Consider the following 22,550-nt stretch of genomic DNA (forward strand, 5'->3'; position numbering starts at 1 on the left):
TAATTTATATTACCAGGGATAAAAGTAACTGCTGCATGACACCAAATTCCCCCGTATATGTAAGGACAAGAATAGATACAAGATGCATTTGGTAAGGGGCTCAATCAACGTTTGTTTAATGAATGACTTCAATTTGTAATTTTCCTTTGGAATTCTGAGTTCAGAGAAATTCTGTCACAGAGAGATCTCTACTGTCTCCAGCCATATGATATCAATCAAAGCACCTGGTGTAGCTAAAACACATTTCCATCTACCTTCTTACACCATGTGAACATCGTGTTACCTTAATTAGATGCTATATATTAAAATGCTTTTTGGATAATAAAATGATGTACTAATAAAAGAAACTAATGTTGGAAGCATCTGGGAAACTGGAGCTAAAGAGAGTAACAAAATTAACAATGCATCAGAAATTAAGAGTTCCAATTTTTCAACGTTGCTATGAGGCTCATGAAAGACAATTGAATCAGTAGTCCTATGCACACAGCACAATGTCTGGTGCACATCTTAAGCACTGGGCAAATGCCAACTCACATGCATTGTATTGTAGCATCTGAATTACATACAAGTAAAAAAGGAATATTCTACCCATTCTCCCCCCATCCCCATCATTAGCTATCAGTAAGAAACAGAAAACATGAAAAACTAGCAGTTTAAGTCTTGGTTTTTTAAATGTTCAAAATAAATAAATTTTTTCTTGCTATTTTATTTGTTGACATGAGCAAATTGAGCAAAGGAGAGAATGTGTTAGAGTAAGAAAAAGTGAGTGAGAGAAAGAAGAAAAACTATGAATCAGCAAAATACAGAGCTCTGGACCAAGAATCAGAAGGTCTGGGCTCTAATTCTTTCCATGTCATTGGTGAGTCATGTAACCCATCTAAATCTCAGCCTTATTTTTTTTTCACTTGTAAAATGAAGGGATTAAGCTTTATTATTTCTAAGGCATTATGTCAGGAACCTTCGAAGATAGCTCCCAGTGATCCCTACCACTTAATATCCCTGCCTTTGTATAATCTCCTTCCTTTGTAAGATATGTGGACTTCCACACTGGCTAACATTACCCAAATGCTTACCAATACATTGTTACCAATGGCATCCATGGTTAGACTTTAAAGAGTTTCTGATGTGGATAAATGATGTGCCAAGCAACAGACTCCCAACTACACAGCATTCTCAACAGGCTGTGCACTCAAGGGGGTGCTAAAGGAGGTTAAATTTGAGTTCTCATTCATTGGATCACCCAGTTCATCCATCCTGTTTATTCCATTTTATAATTTGAGTCACATTAAGAATCACATTATGAGCAATTTCTGTGTGCCCAAGATAGGCTTAATTAGCACAAGTTTCACTGCCTGTCTTTTCCTAGAACCTTAATGTCAGTAAACCTGTTTTTTTTTTTTCCCCATCTGAAGGATTTGTTCATCACTTGCCAAAACAGCAGCTAACTCTCTGTCAAACTGCAGCTCCTTTGGTTAAAGTGAAAACTGAACAAAGACCTGCTATCATTTTTGAGGTGTGATTTCTTAAGCATTTTTTCTTGTAATTGATTTTTAAACTATAGTAATTTAAAGGCCTAGTTGGAAAAGGCAGCTCTTAACACTAATATGCTAAAATTTTCCTGACTGATATGAAAGAATAAAACAAAAGAAAGACACAGCCATCTTTCAGTCAGTCCAAGAAAAAAGGCACAGCGTGTTTTTTACATCTATCTATGTAAGTCTATTTTTTAAACTAAAATAGGTTCTATTTTCTTTCCTTGATTACTTAGCTCTGGATATGCTATGATAATAAAGGTGGGTGACTATAACTCCAAACCACTTAAACAACATGTGTAATTGCCTCTGTCATGTAAGAAATGCCTAGATTCTTCTCTGCTCTGACTTCAGCAATATCCTAGCAGCTGCTAGCAACCCACATTAAAGAACTGAATAGAACGATCAGTCAGTACTACCGATAAGTGGCAGGATGAGGGCCCTGGGGTCAAATATGGATTTCCCTCATGGTCATAGTCTGTTTCTGCTGCCCTCCACCCTGTTCAGATATTGCCTTATTTTTCCAGAACACTTTATTGTGTAGGAAGTGCTGACTGCAGTTCTTTGATTATAACATTCTGTTTAGAAACAAAAGGGAGCTAGGGTATAAATAAGTCTTCTGCTTTTCTTCTCAAGTATCTAAACCTAGTTTGTCCTTAGGCTTTAGATAATCAGGTTCAGTAATTAAACTACTAGCAAAGGAATGGCTTTCTATACATTTATGTGGCCTTGATAACTTGTTGAATATGCAGATAATTCTTCTCTGTAACCTGCTGATGAGAAAGGACCTTGGACTAATGGAGGGGGGGAGATGTTTTCTTGCAACAAGAGAAAGATGGTTCAACAATTGATTCTTCTCCTGTTCCTTGACATAATTCTTCTCTGTAACCTGCTGATGAGAAAGGACCTTGGACTAATGGAGGGGGGGAGATGTGTTCTTGCAACAAGAGAAAGATGGTTCAACAATTGATTCTTCTCCTGTTCCTTGACGTAAAGAGAGTTGAATTTAGAGATACTTTCTTTTAATTCTACTGCACGCTTTCTTCTGTTACAATCGCAAGGTGTCAGAGTAAAATCACAATGCTCACGGGTCCCCAGATAAGCAAATATTCCCTTTACGAGCAATTCCAGGCTACTGGGAAGCTATGATGTCAGAAACTTGTCTTTACCTGTTTCTGAAAAACTATTATATTAGTAGTGATTGATTTAAGAGCTTCCTGGCTTAATTTTCTTACCTCTAACCATGCGACCACCGTAGGCCCATCCCACTGGGCAAAAGGTAATCCCTTTCTCCGAGCTTCTTCAAGAAGTTCATGCCTGAAGTATTTAGCAAAGATTATTAGTCAGGTAATATGGAAAAAAGGTGGCTGTGATTAACTAATGATCCTTTACAAGCTTTTTTAAAAAATACAGAATGACAGAATTCCTTCTTCCTTTGAGTGATACACACAAATCACCCAGTGAAATATTGACACCTAAAAATAATTTCCCCCAAAATTTATTTACTAAAATTCAAACATTAAGTGTTAATCGGCTAAAAAGCTGATGTATATTATCAGCAAATATCTTATTTACTTAACAAAAAAATGACCCACATATTCATATTCAAGCATACGTTATAGGATCTAAACATAGCGACTTGCATCTGCCCTGCTTTCTTCCCCTTGTTATCTCAATGGTAGAGAAAATGCTTGTATGTAGAAGCAAAAGAAAAATGTGGTCGTTTTAGCCCTATTCCAGTGTTGTGCTCAATTTTAGTATGCCCTGTGGGCCCAGGGGCCTATCTTAAAGTTAATTTTTTGTCTAGATTATAAAACCACTTCTCATTTAAAGAGAACTCTCTAAGGTAAGCTGATTTTCAACACTAGAAAGCAATGCGAATTGTGAAATTCAACAATACATTTAATTTGAATCACTATTATTTTTAATAAAATGTAACACCTCAATGACAATAAAATAGTTGTTTTTGATAACAAAAGATGTAAAGAGCCCTGACAAATGCATTTATAATTTCATTGTCCCTACTACTAAGCCTGTAGTAGTAGATTTCCCTACTAACAGTACTTACAAATCACATTTGAGGTCATTCATTATTGAGATATCAGATAAGTGTTTTTATTGAAACTTAAATTGCTACATACCTATACCTGGCCAGGACTATATAAGAAAATAAATTTTCTGTATCTTAGTGTGCCTTAATCTTACACACAAATGATCAAAACACAGTATAATAATTGCTTTATTCTAAATACGTATCTTTCATGATTAATACAGTATTATGAATATCATATATGAACTCCCAAAGAAGCACCTAAATGTTCTCTACTATTAATTAATTAGTCATTTATTGTGGTAGACTATATTAATACATTAAAATATATCATCAAAAATGAATGTACAAGGGCTTTCTGTGTTTGCAATAAATGCTACCAACAAAACTGCATGACAAAAAAAGCTAGGGGGCAAAACAAAAATTGAAGTGATATTAGCTGAAGAGACACATAAATCAATTGCTATTGCAGTTGAGGGGACAGCTTTGGTAAGTTCTGCATCTAAGCTATTCGGCACCAGGGGAAGGTGACAGTGACACTGGTTCCCTGAATCTAAAATGAAAAGTATAATTGCTTCCTAACCTGGCTTGCTCTACCACCACCCATTTACTAGGGCTTTCCAGTGACATCCCTTCATTGAAAACCAGTGGAATAGCTTAGTCTCACTGTGACAGCTATATTTAGAGCAACAGATTGAAAGATCAAAAAACCAATCATCAGGTATTTATTGAGCACCTGTTGTGAGCTGAGAATTGAGCTCAGTGTGGAAATAAAGACCTGGACTCAGTTCTCCAAGAGATCCCTTGTTAGACAGACAAAACAAACACATGAAACTATCCCAAAATACAATACGATGCCAAGCAGCTGCTAAAACTCGGTGATGCACATTCTGAATGAGAGGACGTTGGAAAAGTGGGTAATAGCAATAGAAATAGTTGGTGAAGGCTTTGTAGCAACTGAGCTGGCTTTGAAGGGCAGGTGGGAAAAAGATGGGGATGGCATTCCAAGCAAGATAAGCAGTCATGGTGGAAGTGCAGAGGTAGAACTTAACATGAAATACATGCAATAAAATTTAAAATACGCCTTCACAGAGCTGAAGCATGTTGTAAGAGCTGTAACATTACAACAATAGGGAAAGGATGTTTCTAGTTATGTAATGGGTGAGTGCCATTAAATGGAAAGAAGCGAATATGTACCTGCAATTTTTTTTGCTTCATTTAATAAAAAGGAAAGTAAATTTGCTCTGATAGCCTAGGAAGCACATAACATTTTAACAAGTAAATTATATGAGTTGTACAAAAGTGATTTTTAAACATTAGAGCACTTTAATTTTAAAACTTCTGACTAGTTCCCTAATAAAAATTGCATCAGGGGCCGACCCTGTGGCTCACTCGGGAGAGTGTGGCGCTGGGGCTAGTTCCCTAATAAAAATTGCATCAGGGGCCGACCCTGTGGCTCACTCGGGAGAGTGTGGCACTGGGGGCGCCGAGGCCACGGGTTCGGATTCTATATAGGGATGGCCGGTGCACTCACTGGCTGAGCGCGGTGCGGGCGACACCAAGCCAAGGGTTGCGATCCCTTTACCGGTCACACACACACAAAAAAATTGCATCAGAAAAGCCAGAGTGATCCTGTTTAAACTTGAGTCTGATCATGTAACTTCTCTACTCATAAATCTCCTTCATTCTCTGTCTCATTGAGAATAAAAGCCAAAGCAGCAGTTAGGATCTACATCATCTCTTTGACTCAACTGCCACCTCATCCAGCAACAGTGGCCTAATTTCTGTTCTTTGGAAACAGCACAGCTCTCTTTCTGCCTCAAGATCTTTGCAGCTGGTGATCTCTCTGTCTGGAATGTTTTTCCCCTCTATCTCCACATGGCTCACTCCCTAGCCACTTTAAATCTTTACCCAAATGTTACCATCTTTCTGATTATCTCCTCTCCTATTTCCTCCAACTCCCAGCAGGCCATTTTTATCCCCAAAACTTGCTTTATTTTCTCCACAGCATTTACCTTCTAAAATAGCATATCATTTACTCCTCAGCCTGTTATCTGCTAATAGAATATAAGCTCAAGGACGAATTGTGTTTTTATATATTGTGCTCAGAGATGAATTTGAATCCAGAACAGAGTCAGGCACAGAAGCAGTACTCAGTAAATAGTTGTGAATGTTGAAAAATACGCCAGCCAGTCTTTATATTTAGGTGCTTTTTGGTTCAGTAAATTGTGTCACATAAATTTTTCATTTTTGTTTGTGTGTGTGTGTGTTTTGTTTTGTTTTGTACTGCAAATATCTTTTTCTATTTCATCTTAAAGCCATGTTCAAATTTTTATGTTTTTCTTATATCCTTCAACCTTTGAGCTTTTTTATTTTTCTCTTTCTCTGAATAGTACTGGGTCTATCCAGTCCCAAGAGTCTGATCTTCTTTGGGATCCTTGATGGGAATCTGGCAAAGAGGTAACCCAATGTGCTCTAAAAGTTCTATTCTCTTTATGAACAGAAATATTAATTATAAAATTGCTTGAGAAATTATTGAGAATCTGATCCCTGTAAAAGTTTTCTTTATTTTTGTTTTGTTTATTTTGTTTTGCTTAATTCACAAACCCTAATAACAATAATTTTAGTAACAGTATTCAAAGAAAATTAGGTAAGGGAGTCCAAGTCCAGTGGATTCTTCCCTTTGGTTCCAACATCTAGGGCTGAATCTCAAGTGGAGGTCTTAAAGGTGACACACTTGAGACTGTGTAGAAACAAGCCAGACCAGAGTGGATGGCTAAGGTGTACATCAGTACTGTGTGCTACATCACAGAAACTCCAGACCTGCTTTTCCTTAAACTGAGGGAAGTATTAATTATGGAAAAATGAAAATTCATTGAAATTTCCAAAGCAATATTGCACTTAATTGTTGTCAATTATAAAATAAGATGCGCCATACAAAATTTATAAGAGGCATATACGTTGGCATGTTGGCTTGGGAGAGAAGTAATGTTAGAAAAACAAAGCAGTGTGGGCAATGAGATAATAGTTTGGAATCACAGTTTAATATATGGTTATTTGCTAACAGATTATTAAGGGCAGCATTAATTATACAGAGGCATGATTGTTGTCATCAGAAATTTTGAAGTTGCTGCAAAAAAAAATAGTGACTTGAAATATTGAGAAAATACTAAATAAAATCTGATTTGGGACAAACAAGCATTTTGATATATTGGTGTTCTCTATTCAACTTGTCCATGTGTGGAAATGAATTCAGACTGGAATGAATTCTCTCTGTACCTGGACTTAAACATTTTTAAAGGTCAAGTGACAGTTCTTCCCAAATGAGACTGTGACTACTCGCCCCAGCACAAATTTGACTCTGAAAATTACTATCTTTTTATTCAGGCCTGAAGAAACATTTTTGTTTTTCTTTCTTTTTGTTTTTGTCTTCTCAGGTAATCTAATATTTGACCATCTTTTCCCAAAGGATCACTTCCATGAGGGTACTTCAAAAAGTTTGTGAAAATTATAACCGAAGATAATATGAATCTTTCCATGAACTTTTTAAAGTACCCTTGTACATCACTATAGTTATGGGCACGAATTTTAATTTTAAAATTTGGACTAGATTTTAGAGGACATCAGTAGCACTTCCTTTTAGAGGAAGTGTCAGAAACAGACTTGTCTTTACCTGTGTGAAAACTCACAAAAAAGAAAAGTACTAATTGTAAGGGAAGGTCATTTTGAATCAGTAAAACTTGTGAATTGTGTATTTTCAAGAAACACATTCTCATCTGCAATAAAAAATGCTATTAATATCCTCCAAAGGCTCAGACTCTCTTGCTATGGGTGTCAACATGTTACTGTGACTGGAAAGTGACATGTTAGGAAGGCCCAATACATGATGAGCACTCCGGTTTGTGAATAATCTGCACCGCCATACATGAATGTGCAGGGGATCCCGTGCTTGCTATGCCTGATCTGAGGACAGGAACACACAGAGGTGGGCACCCTAGAATGACTGGACTAAAAATTTCTAGATAAAGGAGCCAGAGTGTCTAAAAAATATAAATAAATCAGGAGCATTTGCCAGGCTTCTAACTTCTAATCCAGGCTAATTAAGCAGGTATGACTTTGCTTAAATGACTAAATCCAAATGGAAGAGTCCAGTTCCTCCTTCTTAGGCTTTATTTGTCTCCTCAACTATTGCAGTTGTGACCTGATGGTGGAGTATGGGGAGGGGGTTGTAGCCCTCCTTTTGCATTTGCAAGCTATGTTTCTGCCATTTTAAACAATGTCTGCATACCTTCCTGGCTTGTCTCCCCACTCACTCTGTCTTGATTTTCAGGACTCAATAGAAATGCTTCCTTTCAGAAGCCGTCCTTCCCTTACCCCTGAAGCAATGCTTACTACTTCCTTTTATTGGCCTCATAGTACTCAACAATCTTCCCTACAATATCTTGAACATTTTACTGAGTTTTTTGGTTTACAAGCAGTGCTCCATTACTCTATGGGCTTGAGAGCCAGCACTTTGTAGGCTCTGCAACTAACCGAGTTGTTTAGGCAGTCAGTCACCTGATTTTTATAAACCTACTATGTGCCAGGTTTTCTCTTCAGCAAATAAAGAATAAAGCTGGCTGAATCTCTGATCTCAAAGATCTTACATTCCAGTGAGGAAGAAAGATTTGTATAAACACATATACAAATAAATAAAATAAAATAATTCAGGTATTGATATGTGCTCTGCAGAAGGTAAAACAGAATAAGGCAGTACAGTAGGAGGTGACTGGGTATACTACCTTGCCTCAGGTGTTCTGGGAAGGTCTCCCTGAAGAGGCAACATTTAAGTTGACATGTGTATGTTAAAACATGGTCGACAGTGGGGGTTTGGCGGAAAAATGTTTCAAGCAGAAGAAACAGTATAAACTCCCTAGGAAAGGAGTGGAATTGGATGTTTCAGCAAAAGAAAGAAGGCAAGAAAGACCAGTGTGCCAGGAGTGTATTGAAAGATGGAGGTGGGGGTGGAGGGAGACGAAATTGGCAAGTGTAAAGCAAGATCGTGATGGGACTTGGGGGCTGCAGTAAAGAGTTAATTCTTTGTGCAGTGAGAGGCCATCAGAGGGATTAAACACAGAAACATGATATAATTTGTACATTAGAGAGATCACTCTGGATGCTGAGAATAGAATGGACTTGAGACAGGCCAGTTGTGAGTTAAGATTACCAGTTAGAAGGATGTTGCATTTATCAGGTAAAAGTTAATGGTAGTTTGGTCCACGGTTGTGACAGTAGAAATAGTGAGAGGTGATTGGAATAGAAACTCAATAAATTTTAACTGAATGACTGAATCTCAAATTTTTTCCTTACCAGCTATATGCTCTTTGGCTACCTACTTAATATCTTTAAGGCTTAATTTTCTTATATTTGAAGATGATTATAAACTGACCTCAATACAAGTTATGATAACTAAATGAGATTAAATTAAATTATTAAATTATTAATTAATTTATAGTTCTCATAAAAGCACCTAGCAGTCAATAGGTATTCAACAGATACTAATTTTCTTTCTCCATTTTTTTTTTCTCATTTTCCCAAAGGATTTGTTTTATCTGTCACTGTCAGATTAATTTCCTTGAAGAAAACATTTGTTGTTACCACCAGCTCAAATCAGATCTGCCTCTAAATTACATTTCTAGATTTACTTATTGGATCACTTTTCTATAGCCAAATTGGAAAGTCACTGTTCTTTACAATTCACTTCTTCTTTCTATTTATTTTCTCTCCATTTAAAATGGTCTTTCCTCAATTCTTCCCCTCCAAACCTTCCCTATCCCTCAAATGATATTACGTGCAATTGTTAGGAAGTTGATTGTACGTACAGAAGCCTTATCTTCTCTACACTATAATCTGCCAAAGACATGTGTCACTAGATTTTATATCTCCCATTGTAGTAAGTACATGGTAACTTAGTAACTTTTCCTAAACATTTTAAATAAATGAAAGGCAAGATCAGCTTAGCTACAATATACCAACAAACTGAGCAAACTCTAAAATAAAATATTTAAATGGCATAAGTATATTTGCATTTTGAGGTGCTCTTTCTTCCTAAATTTCATGGGTATTTTGGAGAGAAGAGTTGCTTGAATACTTCCTCCTAAAAAGAAGGATTCTTCTTCTGCAAATACTTTTTTTATGCCATAATCATTTTCTTGGAGAAAATACTTGTCTGATTCGATCATTCCTTACTTACTTTGGTTTCCTGTCAAATGAAAGAATCAACACCACGATAATTTTAAGAGTATGTTAAATTATTTATTAGGCAATCTTTTTCAGAAATAGCTATCCTTTTGGCAGTTACATTGGAACAGTCAAGTTTGAATTTGTTAGTGCTTGTATTTGCAACTCCGAGAAATGAAATTCATTAGTTACTCAAAAAAGTCACAGACTGTGGGGGCAGTCAAGTCTCCTCCCCCATATTCTTCCCAATGTGGATGTTTCGTCATTGCTATTAGTAAAAAGGAGACTTTATTCCAAGGCCACTTAGCTCAGGATGCTATTTGAGGACTGCCAGTCTGTGATATGACTAAATACCACACAGCACCATTCCTTCTGTCACCCAAGATGGCCATTTTAATCACTTTCCATTCAATGCCTGTTGATTTCCCTTTTCTACTTTCTATTGCATTTTCCTTTATTTCCTATTTTCACTGCCACAACACTTTCCCCCTAACCTTTAATTGGTCCCTCTCTCCAGGTTTCCTACACTGCCAAGAAAAAAAAATCTGCCTCGGAGGTAGATTTCATAGAGCAGGTGAGAGTACTTCTTAAGAGTAGATTACTTGTACCTGATTCCTGTGCCTCTCCTTCATAGCTGTACATCCATAAACAAGTCACTTTATCTTTTTGTGTCTCAGTTTCTTCATGTGTAAAATGAAGCTGATAACTCGACCTTCCTCAGAAGGTTGATGAGAAAATATGTGTAATGTGATTACAACCGTGCCTTCCACAAAGAAAACAATAAATGTGAGCTTAAACCATCAATAATCATAGCACTGTCCTCTAAAAGCCCTCCAATGGTTCCTCAAATACCTAAAATGTCATCCTCAACCTGCATTACAAAGGCTTTCCTGGTTTAGTCTTAATTCACCTTTCTAATCTTCTTCCCTTACTTCTAACCAGAACTGAAACTTTACTTTCACAAATAGTTTGTGCATTACTAGTTCCACCTTTACAAGTACGATTTTCTAGAGCTGGTAAGTTTTTTCCCTTATTTTTCAAGTATCAAAATTTTACTGTTCGCTTAAATTCTGACTTCCCTTTCACATGAAATATTTTGTGATCATTCCATGGAATGAAAATGGAATCACTGGTTAGTGTCATGTGCATGGACCTCATATCCTACTGAAGACAGTAAAGTCCTGGACATGAGAGTTTGGTCTTCCACTACACCACACGTTTTTCTTTGGATGCCCTAACTAAGAAGATATTTTGAGTAATGCTATATTATAATCCACAAAACTCACAAAGTTGACAATGCCTAGGATCCTTGATCATAGCATGATTTTAAAGTATTCTGCATTTTTGTTAACCTCCAATTTTTCTTGCATCTTTAAAAGGAATAAGTATTTTGTATAACAGTTACCCAGGTTGGCTCCATAAAGAGATGTAAGTGCCATTTCTGACATTCAGAAAGACTTTGTAAACTGACTGAGTACTTCCCAGGCTTCTTTTCCAACCCTCATCATTTGTGGACAATGGCATTGGGCTCCCACAGTCTCTCTCTGTCTTCTTTGATACTCTCTCCCTCCCATCCTTTTTTCAGCCTCCAATAAGATCTTAGTAAACACAAACATTTTTGTAAGACTTGCCTGCTTCAAAGCCTCCCAATTGTCCTCAAAATAAATGTACAATATCTTCAGAAAAGCCCCTTTGTGATTGGGCCCTGGGTGTCTCCCTAGCTTTTTCTGCTCAATCAATACTGAAATATTTTCCATTTCCCAAATACCTCATTCTATTTTACTTCTCCATGACTTTCTAAATGCCTTTTGCTTCTGCCAAAGAGTGAAGCAGCATAATCTCTGTGTAATAATCATGGCAACTCAAACTTATTTTGCTGACACAACTCATGCTTTATTGTTCCTCTTCAGATTCCAAGACCTCTCACAGGCAGAATTAATTCTCTGTTCTATGACAATACTATAGATTGCATATACTTCAGTAATTGTACTTATTATACCTATCACTTAAAATGTATATTTTTACATAAATGCAATTAAATAAATTGTGTTACAGTGTATTACAGTAAGTGCTACAGTAGAGATTTATCTAATGTTCTCTCTTGCTCATCTGAACTGAACCACTTCATATTCTTACGAAATACAACATAATGGTTGGAAAGAACAAAGGTTCTGAGTATAGACAAATTAGGCTTGGATCCCATAAATAATAATAGCTAACAGGCATTTATCACTTACTATATGTAAAGCACTATTCTAAGTGCTTTATGTGTATTAACCCATTTAATCTTCGCAGTACTCCAATAAGGTACATACTGACAGGTTATACAAGAGTGCTCTGAAAAACCGAGGCCACATGGAGTCTAGCGCCATTGAGTGACAGAGCTAGAATTTTAACCTGAACAATCTGACCACAAATCTGGCTCTTTTAACCCCTTATATATCCCTTAGCTAATTAACCTCTCTGGAACTTTTCATATCTGAGAAAAGGGAAAATAGCATCTTCCTCACTGTGATTATAAAATGAAATGGTAGTCCCTTTTCCTATGGTTAATTTTTTTTTTTTAGAAGCAGTATACACTTATTTGACTTTCTAGTTAATATATAGGGTATTTACTCCATTACTGTCACAATTTTCAATCCTCAACACTGTAAGAGAACAAAGGAGCTGTTGCTTTTCTTTTCTTGTTACTCCCACTAATATCAAGTTCTGCATCTTGGCCAGAGGAAGGTTAGCCTAGTTTACATAATGGAGATGGAAAAAGATGAATTTGTTGCAATTTGTTTCAGTTCAATTGATTTTGTGTAATTGTAATTCAAAGTAATTCTTTGGCTGAAAAATTTATCTTTAGGGCTTATTGATTTATGTGGCACATGACGAGTACTTGCTTATTGATAAAACCAGAAGAAATAAATATGTGGCTTGATAAGAACAAAGAACAAAATATAAGTCAAATAAATTGACAATTTAATCTACTTCTTAACCTTGTAGTACAGAGAATAAATCTTCTTTACACAATGCTAGTAGGAAATGTACATAGACTTTACACTATTATTAGTTGTGAAATCTTGTTCCATTATAAGTAGGATATGATTTCCTCAAATTTCAACCAAACAGTGGACTTATTATAATTCCATCATTCAGGAATCTGTACTTATTGATGAAGTCTGTGAAAGTCAAAATTGATATTTGAGAAACTAGTTGAAATTCTGGTCAGAAAATATGCACAAAATATGGTGCCACTCAATTTTTCTTTTTTAACATCTACAAGCTGAAAATGCATGTCTTAGTTAACAGAATTATTCTAAACATAAATAGTATGTCACAAGTCCCAATCAGCTGCTTCAGAACATTGATTACCTAAGTATACATACTTAGCTCCAGAAAATTAAGTTTCAAATTTAACGTTAATAAGATTGACTTAATTTTGAAAGCACTGCATGTTCTGACTTTGTACGTGTACAAATGCAAGCATGTGAGTGTCCTATTACTGCACATTTTTACATTCACTGAAAATGTATAAAAATCTATGACACATTTAAGTCATGTTTTATCTAGATTCCAGAAACATATACTAGGATGTTTAGATTTGAAATACTTTGATTACATTAAACAAATCATTCATATTTAAACCCTTTTTCAAGCTGCTCTGAAATATAGGACATAGTCTCAGAAAAAAAATAATTTATTTCTGAATTTGAGTTGGGATTTACATAATTTTCTTCTTCATTTTATTTTAATTTAATCATTTTCAAAACCATTCAAAAGATAGAAATACACACACACAAATGTGATTGAGCAAGGTGATTACTCATGCTGTTATTGAAAACTAGAGGAGCTTGTATTACTTTCCATTAAATGGTTTTGCTTTTATAAGACACCATGGTCTGTACTCTTCAGTCACTTCTTAATAGTAATTGGAGACTTTGGGGAACACTGACAATTTTTCAGGTTTTATGGATACCATTTAGACTAGATTGCTTTAGTGCTTCATCTAATTTTCAGCACTCTTTTTCTCAGCTTAGAAGTTAACAGTTTCCATGCTCTGAGGTTATACATATCTTCCCATACTCTTGCAGGTGGCAGAAAATTGATAGCAATATTAGTAAGTACTTCATATGTCAGCCACCTGAGGGTATATGTAGCAAACAAGTGGGAAAGAAAGGTGGGGATTAAACTGTGTCTTCTGATTCCTAAATCAGTATTCTTTGCTCCTCAAATCTTCCCATGTCATCTTCCGTGTGTTCATGGTGTCTTCCCTGACATTACATCTTCCAAAGCTCTCTTTTAGTGATTATACTAGGGAAATGATTTTGAGGTCCTAAAATGTTTAAGTTACAAGAGCATATGCAAGAAATTGAATTTCATTTGAATTTTAGAATGAAGGCAATTGAAGGCAATTATATCAGTTTTTTTACAGTCATTAATGACAGGGAATCATTTATTTATTGTTTTTCAATATTTTATTCAACAAGGAATGGGAAATGAAGGTTTAGTTTTTGGAATTATTTTCCTTACGGAAATTAAAAATTGTTAGGATACAGAAGATCAAATTTATATGATTACACAAAAACAATGTTTTAAAAATCCAATGTCCATAATATTTATTATTTTAAAAAAGTGAAGTAAGAGCTTACAACATTCATTTGGCCAGCATGGTTAACTAGTGCTTTAACCACAGCTTACCCTGCATTTAAAACCACCTTACTAAAGCTTTCCTTAGAATTATAAATTATCCAAATTGAAGTAAATACTGCATTGTTAAATAATCTCGGTAATAGCAACTATAGCTTAAAATTAAAGTAGAAAATAACAATATACAATACAAACTGAGTAATATTACAAAGTACATGACCTTGTATTGGTAAAGAAATATCCATATAACCAGCTAGTAATATTCTCCATAGTTTCCTGGATAGTTGCATCTCACTGGAGCCATTTTATTTATGAAAAAAAAATGTTGCTTTAAATTTAAAAGCAAAACCTTCCCCCCACCATCCAAAGTGTTTTAACAAACTCACCATTTTACCAATGTAAACATTTTATAAATATTGTGCATATTTTACTTTTAACTTTGAAATCAAATTTGTTTTAAGAATAGATAATATAATACACTAATCTTAGCTCAAAGAGCAAGACTTAAATTTTCAAACTGTTATCTGGGTAATGTATATTTTTAAAGTTTTAAAAAAGTAACCAGTAAAACAAGAAACAATGGGGGAAAAAACCAAACCCTTTTAGCCAAAACCAAGAATTACTTTGGACTCTCCACATGTAAAAGTTTGCTGGGAAGACTCAGCATTTAACCCTTTCCAGCTAAATGCAGTTCTAGTAGTTGACAAATAAGTTTTTCTCTTGAATATAAGGCAGGTGGACAATCATAAGCACTAGGGGAAGCGCAGGCAAATTCAGACATACAGCACAAACAGTAGTAACCGAGTTGCCTGAAAGTACTTAATCCTCACTGAGTGCCACATTAACTCCTAAAGAATGACTTGAATTCTAAGGGAAATGAAGTCCAGAATGGCTTTTGACATGTATCTAATACAGCCTAAGAAACAGAAGTGCCTGAGAGGCCAACATAATTGAATCAAGTGAATATTTCTCTGAACCAATGATTCCTTTCACTGTGTTAAAATGAATACACTTCACAATTTTCATTTTAGGTCAGAGGCAGTGCAGCTTGTGTTATAACTGAAAAGAGAAGCACTAAAGATAAAAGAAATAGAGGATGGTGCTGAAAATAAATATGTTCAGCAGCCATTGTGATTCAACTTACCCAGATGTGCTTTTCATGAGATGGAGAAGGATGGATGGAAAAGAAAAGCACACAAATGTTAATGGATACATTTCAATCCAAAGAAAGCCATGGAATAAAACTAGAGCATTATTTCAGATGTGAGGAAGCTCATCATGACACACATACTCACTGTGTCCGAAAGCATGGTCAGGCTGACGGCAGTTCTAATAGTTGACCAGTAAGCCTGTGTCTTGAGTATGAGCCACTCTGAAACATGCATGACCCATTTTCCCAGCCTCTAGTATATCCCAGGAGGAAAACAAGGCACGTTGGTAAAGAACAGTCTTTACTTCAGGACACTTTGGTATTATTTTACAAATAGAAACAATAACTTGCTAAATGGCACTCTCATTTTCATATATCCTTGTAGGTTTACTGATAGAGCTCAAAAAGAAGAAGAAAAAAAAAGGTGTAGCTGCCCTCTGGAGAGGCAACAACTTTAAGTGTAGAAAACACCAGTTTGAGGGTCACCATCCCTGGATTCTAGTTCTTTTTTTTTTTTTAAATAATATTTACAAATCATTTTTAATTTTATGTATTACAATTATATTTTTTGTTGAAGCACATCTTACTTTTCAGAGATGCACACTAAAGAATTTAGGAGTAAAATGTCATGATGTATAGTGTAAGTTAAAATGAATCACACACAAAAGAAATAAAGCAAAGGAAAAGCCAACAATTGCTGAATCTAGGTGATGGGTATTCAGGTCATCAGTATACCACTGGATTCTAGTTCTAATATGCTGTTTGGTTAAAATTACTAACAAATTCTGATCTTCAATTTTCTCAATATAATCTGGGGCAAGAAGAAATTTATGAGGTCTATTCCAAGTTCATAATTTTATTATTCTAACAATAATATTAATTGTTTTTTGCTAATGTGTATGTGTCAATAATCAGAACATGAGAAAGTGTAAAAGAATTTTATTATTACTCTTTCTCCCTTGCTGTATTACTTCCTTCTGTATTTGAACTGGCAAAAGAAATGTTAAGTTTGTGCTGATTGTGTCTTTCAATAGAAACATTTATTTATTTAAACAGATATTTATAAGTGTTGCTTTACGAAAAAAAAAGAACTAGATTGGTTCACCAATATTACCAGAAACCATCATGAAAACTACATTGACTCTAATGTAGCTTTTAAAGTACATCCCTGGATGTAGTAGAGGCATTGAGAAAATATAGAAGTCAAATAATTCAACGAAAAGCCATGGGAATAGTGTTTTAAAATTTCTACATAAGCATAACAAAATAATTCTTAGAAAAATAAAACTGTTACTATAAGACACCTCATAAAATATATTCAGTATAACAAAATACAAAGCAGAAATTCCTACCTAGGAAATTAGGCAAGCTAGAGCATTTCCTTTCTTATTGCACAGTTATTATAAAGAAAAGTTTGATGTGCAATGGAACACCCTGCACGTGCCTCCTCTAAAGGCATTCATTCAGAGAAACCATGTAGTTTTTTTTAAAACAGGAACTTTGGAAAAATGCATATTCTTTGGCCTTAGCTCCAGGACAGCTGTGACAAGCTCTTTAAATTTTAACATAAACAAAAACATAAATGTCCATAAAAATTGGCATCACAATGTCCTAAGAAATTTAAGTCATATTTTTCATACATACATGCAACAAAAATAAATTTGAGATCAAGAGATAGCTTTTAGGTGCTTAAAATGGTTTTCTTGTGTCAACATACCTGTAAACTCTATGATGAGCTCTGAAAAAAGAAGCAATTTCTGAACTTTCCAGGAAAATTGCCAAAAGCATTTGGGACCAGCTATTACCATGAACAAAATAATCTTCCTTAGTCTACCAACTATCTTGGAGTCACTCTCCAATAGAAGAAGTTCATTAAATTTGCACACAGTGCAATAGTAATATTCCTCAGATCTTCAGTTATCATTTTTTAAACTAGGAAACTTATACCAATGAAAATACCTTAAAATATAAAATGTGAGAGAAAACATTAAACAGGAAACACAAATTTAAATAATATTACTCCAAACGTATTGCTAAAAGTTCTAATATTTCTGTGTCATCAATTTGTATATGTGGTCTGATTTCTCATAGTTTAAATAAACTTTTTTCTCTTCCATGGCCAATGAATTTAAGAGCAATACTGGGCAGCTATTTCACTTTGGGATATTATTTCAGCTCAAGACTTTAAAAAAAATATGTTCTGCAAAGGACAAAAATCTATAGTTGTAAATGACTCAAAGATTTTGTAGTAACGTATTATAAATGTCAGGTGAGAGGTAATATATATTTGCAGAGAAGATTTTTCTTCTGGATAAAGTGCTTAATTTTTCTTCTTATAAAAATTGATACATTATTTCCTAAAAACATTTGTCTACAGTAATGCATAATCTCATTATGTTTTTTCTCTCCATTCCATTACAGAATGTCAAGGTTATGATAATAGTAAGACAGATCTGTCAATAATAAATATTCTTTAGTTAAAGACCACTGTAAGGAATAGGCAAATAATAAGTTTCAATTGACATAGAAAAGAACAGGTTATGTTACCAACTAATGAATAAGATCAAATTCAACTATTGGCATAATGTTTTCTTTGGGAACATCAGCATACATCCACACACAATAAGAAACTACCAGCTAACAGAGGTCTTATATTCCAAAATGGGGCCTTAAACTTTTCAGTTGTCTCTTTGATCTGCCAGATCTCTTACCAATTGAATGCACCTTCTCTTGTTTATAAACTAGTCAACTTTGGATTTACAACTTCAGATGAAAAACAATTCACTGAACAAGCTTCATATGTGGAATATAATTGCCTCTTTTTCTTAAGGTTCAAGTTGGTGACACAAATATTTTTAAATCAAATATTAACACCAAATTGAGGAGTAATTGTGTGATAACTGAAGTGAAAAAGTGGAATAAAGAAAGAATTTCTTTTAATATATGAAACTTGAGAATGTTTAAATATTGATGGTAAAGCAAATGCGAATAGAATTTGAAACTATAGGAACAAGGGGGAAATCAGCACAAAATGACTTAGAAAATGGGAAGGCATTGGTCTTGGGTAAGAAGAGAGAAGCCTTGTTTTCTGCAATAAGACAGGATGGGGCAAGTGTTAGTGTGTATTTGGCAGCAGATAATTCAGAACACTCAGATGGTTACTCTCTCTCTCTCTCTCTCTCTCTCTCTCTCTCTCTCTCTCTCAAGATAGAATGTAAACTCATCAGCAGAAGATGCAGATTTAAGGACAGTGAAGGTCTATAAATAAAGTTTCAGGCAGTAGAAAGAACCTTAGCAAGAGAAAAACTTTGGAATTACAGGGGAGTGCTGAATTGCCAAATGAAGCTGGTCCAAATTTCCCTGCTGTGATTTTCTCCAGCAACACAAACATGTCCAAATGTATACATGGAGAAATAAAATTTATTAGTAGCTATGGTTATAACATAGAGATGTGACCAAGTGGAATGGAGTATAGAAATTTTGGAATTTTTCAGTGTGTTAAAATTATGGGCATGGAATCTAAGCTAAATCAAGAGGGAAGAAAGAACAGAAAGGGAGTAATGCCCTGGGAAAGAGTAGAGGTTAAAAAGATGCGAGCAGGAAAATTCAATGTAGCAAGCTCAAAGGAGAGAAGAGTGTTGCTAAAAAGGAATGAGATGCTTGAATTCATAAATTTGGAAGAAGAAGAATTTGGGGTGATAACAAGATTCAGAATATGACAGGGGAAGTGTCAGACTTGGGGTAGAGAATGACACTGAAAGTCATGAAGCCATAAAACTAAAATATTAGCATGTGAGTGTGTGATCTATGTGGATATAAGAGTGTCTCAGCATGATGGCAGGAAGTGCTTTATATCTAAACACAGATGATGAGACACATATAAAAATAAATAGCCAAGCACATTTCTACTGATCCTTACAAATGGAGGAAAATGCTTCAGAAGTTTTAAGCATGGTTCATCATTACACTGCAAATAACTTTTATGTTAATACTCAAGTTATTAAAGTATTTGAGACTCCTTAAGAGTTTAAGAAATCTTTATTCCTCTAAGAATTTTGTTATTCATTTGTGTAGCAAACCTAACACAGTGAAGTCCCAAATTAAAAGTTTGATTATGCAGAATTTGAAATAGACATTTAATTGCATGTTTGTGTATGTATATGCATAAAATATAAATATATATATGTAAATGCATATACATTTTTTAAATGAAAAGTCTTTTGGTGTAGAGCTATCTTTTTTTTTTTTTGGTAAAATCCTCGCCTGAGGATATAGATAATTACTACCCTTCTTAGAAGTAAAGATACAAAAATGAGAAGTTTGCTTCATAAACAGCTAATTTTAAATAACTATGGAAAGAAACCATGTCATCAAAGACTTTATGAAAAATACTATACAGAGCTAATATAAAATCCTATATTTGTGGGAAAAAAATGTGGAGAATTCTTCTAGACTAAGATGTCAGCATTTAAATTTACCTTGATTAGTGATTGTTTTTCCTTTGAAAAAGGAACTTAATGACCCTTGCTACTAGACACTATCCTGTTTTACTGGAATGAATAATTTAGATTCATTCAAGCACACATTTACATTTCTTACATGGCTTATTTATTAGAGAACATGAATATTATTATATCAAACTTTGGAATATTATGTGTGGCTAACTATATCAGAAAAAAGCCAGTTTTATAACACAGCTACATCTTGTGTTTTGAAATTCACCCCAGCCCGCACCACAACCCACTCTTAAAAATGGTTTTTGCTTTGAATATACTTGTTGCTCATTTGAAGGATAGGAAAGTAATTATTCTCTCAAGGGAAAAAAAAGCTACTCTTTTAGGTGTATAAAGAGAGGGATTTTTTTTTTATTCACTCCCTGTATAGACCATTAAAAATTACATAGGATATTCAAGGTCCAGCTGAGATTGGACTACATACGTTTTAAATCACGGCTCTACTCTGAGATCCTAAACAAATCAGAGGAAAACTGGACCCTGGAGATCTACTACAGTTCCTGGAAATTATCTTTCCTCACATGTGGATGGAAATAGCAGTTTCTACCTCAAAGGCATTGTGAAAAATAAAAGACAATGCATGTAAAATGCATGGAACAATGCTTTGCCTAGCACATTGCAACTGCTCAATGTGATTATTATATAGTTATTACTGTATATGTAACAGATATGATCATTACTATGTGAAGGATGAGGAGAAAATGAAACAGAAGATATGCACATAAGGAGACAGGAGTAATCATAAACAAGAAATAAATATTAAGTCTATTAAGACCATGAAATGCAAAATGGGAAGTAGAGAGAAAGCTGATGAGATAAGTAGGGACCAGATAAAGTAGGGATTTATGGGCTACATAAAGGCATTTGAAATTTATCCTAGGGCTGCTAGGAATGATTGAGGGGATTAAGGCAGGTTCGGAAATATGATCTAGATAAACCTCTTTATCTGAAGCATGAAGAATGGGTTACAGCTAGGGAAGACTAGAAGCAGGAAGAATGTTGTAGTATGATGGCCTGAGCTGGAAAGAAGAAAATCAACAGACTTAAGAGATTGTAAAGGGATGTAAGTGGCTGGACTTGGTGATGGTATATGGAAGTGTGTAGAGAAAGAATAAGAACAAGGAAGAACAAGAGCAAAGAGGAAGCCCAAGTTTCCAGTTTGGTTATCTGGGTAGAAATCATTGCCCTATTTCCTGTTTAATTTTTTCAGGTTTTCTTCTTCATCCTAGAGTTCTTTCCTTACCCAGCTTCTATTCGTGCATTCAAGTTTTCAGAAAATGTGTTTTGAGTACTTACAATATGCCAGGGTCAATATGTTAAAAAATTCAAAGCTAACCCTGAGTCTAGTTTTCCCCTGAATTATAAAGGCAATCACAGTATCTTAGGGCGGGGACAATTTAAAGAGCATGTAGTTCAATCTCTCAACTGGCAGGTCTATATTGAACATAATCATGGGGAACAACTCTCTTTGCAGGTGGTCAATTATTTCTTCCCAGATCTATGATTGTTAGTAGTTTTCACTTAGAGTCAGCTCAAATTTTTCTGTAATAGCCTCTGACTTTTGGCACAATGTCTTATCACAAGACCATAAAGAACACGTTTGATTGTTTTTCCTCTTGACAGCACCTGCAACGTTGCTCTCTACACTCCAGACATTTCTAATTATTTCTAACAGTCCTTGAAGACATAGCTTTGTGTCATCTCACTATTCTGGTCATGTTTCTCTGAATATGTGCTGGTTTTAATACAACCACTTCAAGTGTATTTCCCAGAAATTAACATAATATACAGGTACAATCTGGTTAGTGCATAGAATTTTGATCCTACCATCACTTTTATGAATATTGAAAAACATTAAATTCTATGTCAGGCATTGTTCAGTTGCCTATTTTGCAGGAACCTTTTCCTTAGGCATTAAATTATATATATATATATTCTCCTACACAAAAGTAATCAGTAAGTACAGTTCTGAAGCCGGCTGCAGGATTACATAAATGCCCCTATTAAATTCCATCTTATTATACTTGGATGCCTCTGTAAAGGTCTTCCTTCAGCAAAGTTCTTTACCTAAAAACATAGCTATGCCTTCTAACTTTAAGCTTTGAAAAAAATCTGTTGTTCTTACTTAAATCACTTGTAAAAATGCCTCGTATGCTACCTTCTGTTTCATTTCATTAGTTTTCATCAATTCATTTGCTAAACCTCTTTCTCTAAAAAGGTAATTTGTCTTTAGCTTGGAGAATATCTTTTAAATAAGAACACTAGGTGCCTTTTAGGCTTGTGGCACTTTTCCCATTATCTTCAAAGACTAGACACATAAAGAAGTGATCACCGGCCGGCCCGGTGGCGCACTGGATAGTGCGCCACTTGGGAAGCGCGGCGGCGCTCCCGTCCGAGGGTTCGGATCCCACATACAGACCGGTTCCCGCTCACTGGCTGAGCGAGGCGTG

The 22,550-nt window shown here is 35.0% G+C and overlaps 1 protein-coding gene across 1 annotated transcript in view; it reads right to left on the minus strand.

Annotated features, from left to right (window-relative positions):
- The window catches only part of PPFIA2 (protein tyrosine phosphatase, receptor type, f polypeptide (PTPRF), interacting protein (liprin), alpha 2), a gene marked incomplete at its 5' end in the record, with an annotated part of 84,941 nt that overhangs the window by 31,416 nt on the left and 30,975 nt on the right, over positions 1–22,550 (minus strand). The window contains 2 exons of the mRNA XM_008592229.1: positions 2,768–2,849; positions 15,581–15,589. Coding sequence (XP_008590451.1) covers positions 2,768–2,849; positions 15,581–15,589 — 91 coding nt within the window. The remainder of the gene's footprint in view (positions 1–2,767; positions 2,850–15,580; positions 15,590–22,550) is intronic.

This window comes from Galeopterus variegatus, unplaced genomic scaffold (genome assembly GCF_000696425.1).
Source record: "Galeopterus variegatus unplaced genomic scaffold, G_variegatus-3.0.2 Scaffold7702, whole genome shotgun sequence".
Lineage (NCBI taxonomy): Eukaryota > Metazoa > Chordata > Mammalia > Dermoptera > Cynocephalidae > Galeopterus > Galeopterus variegatus.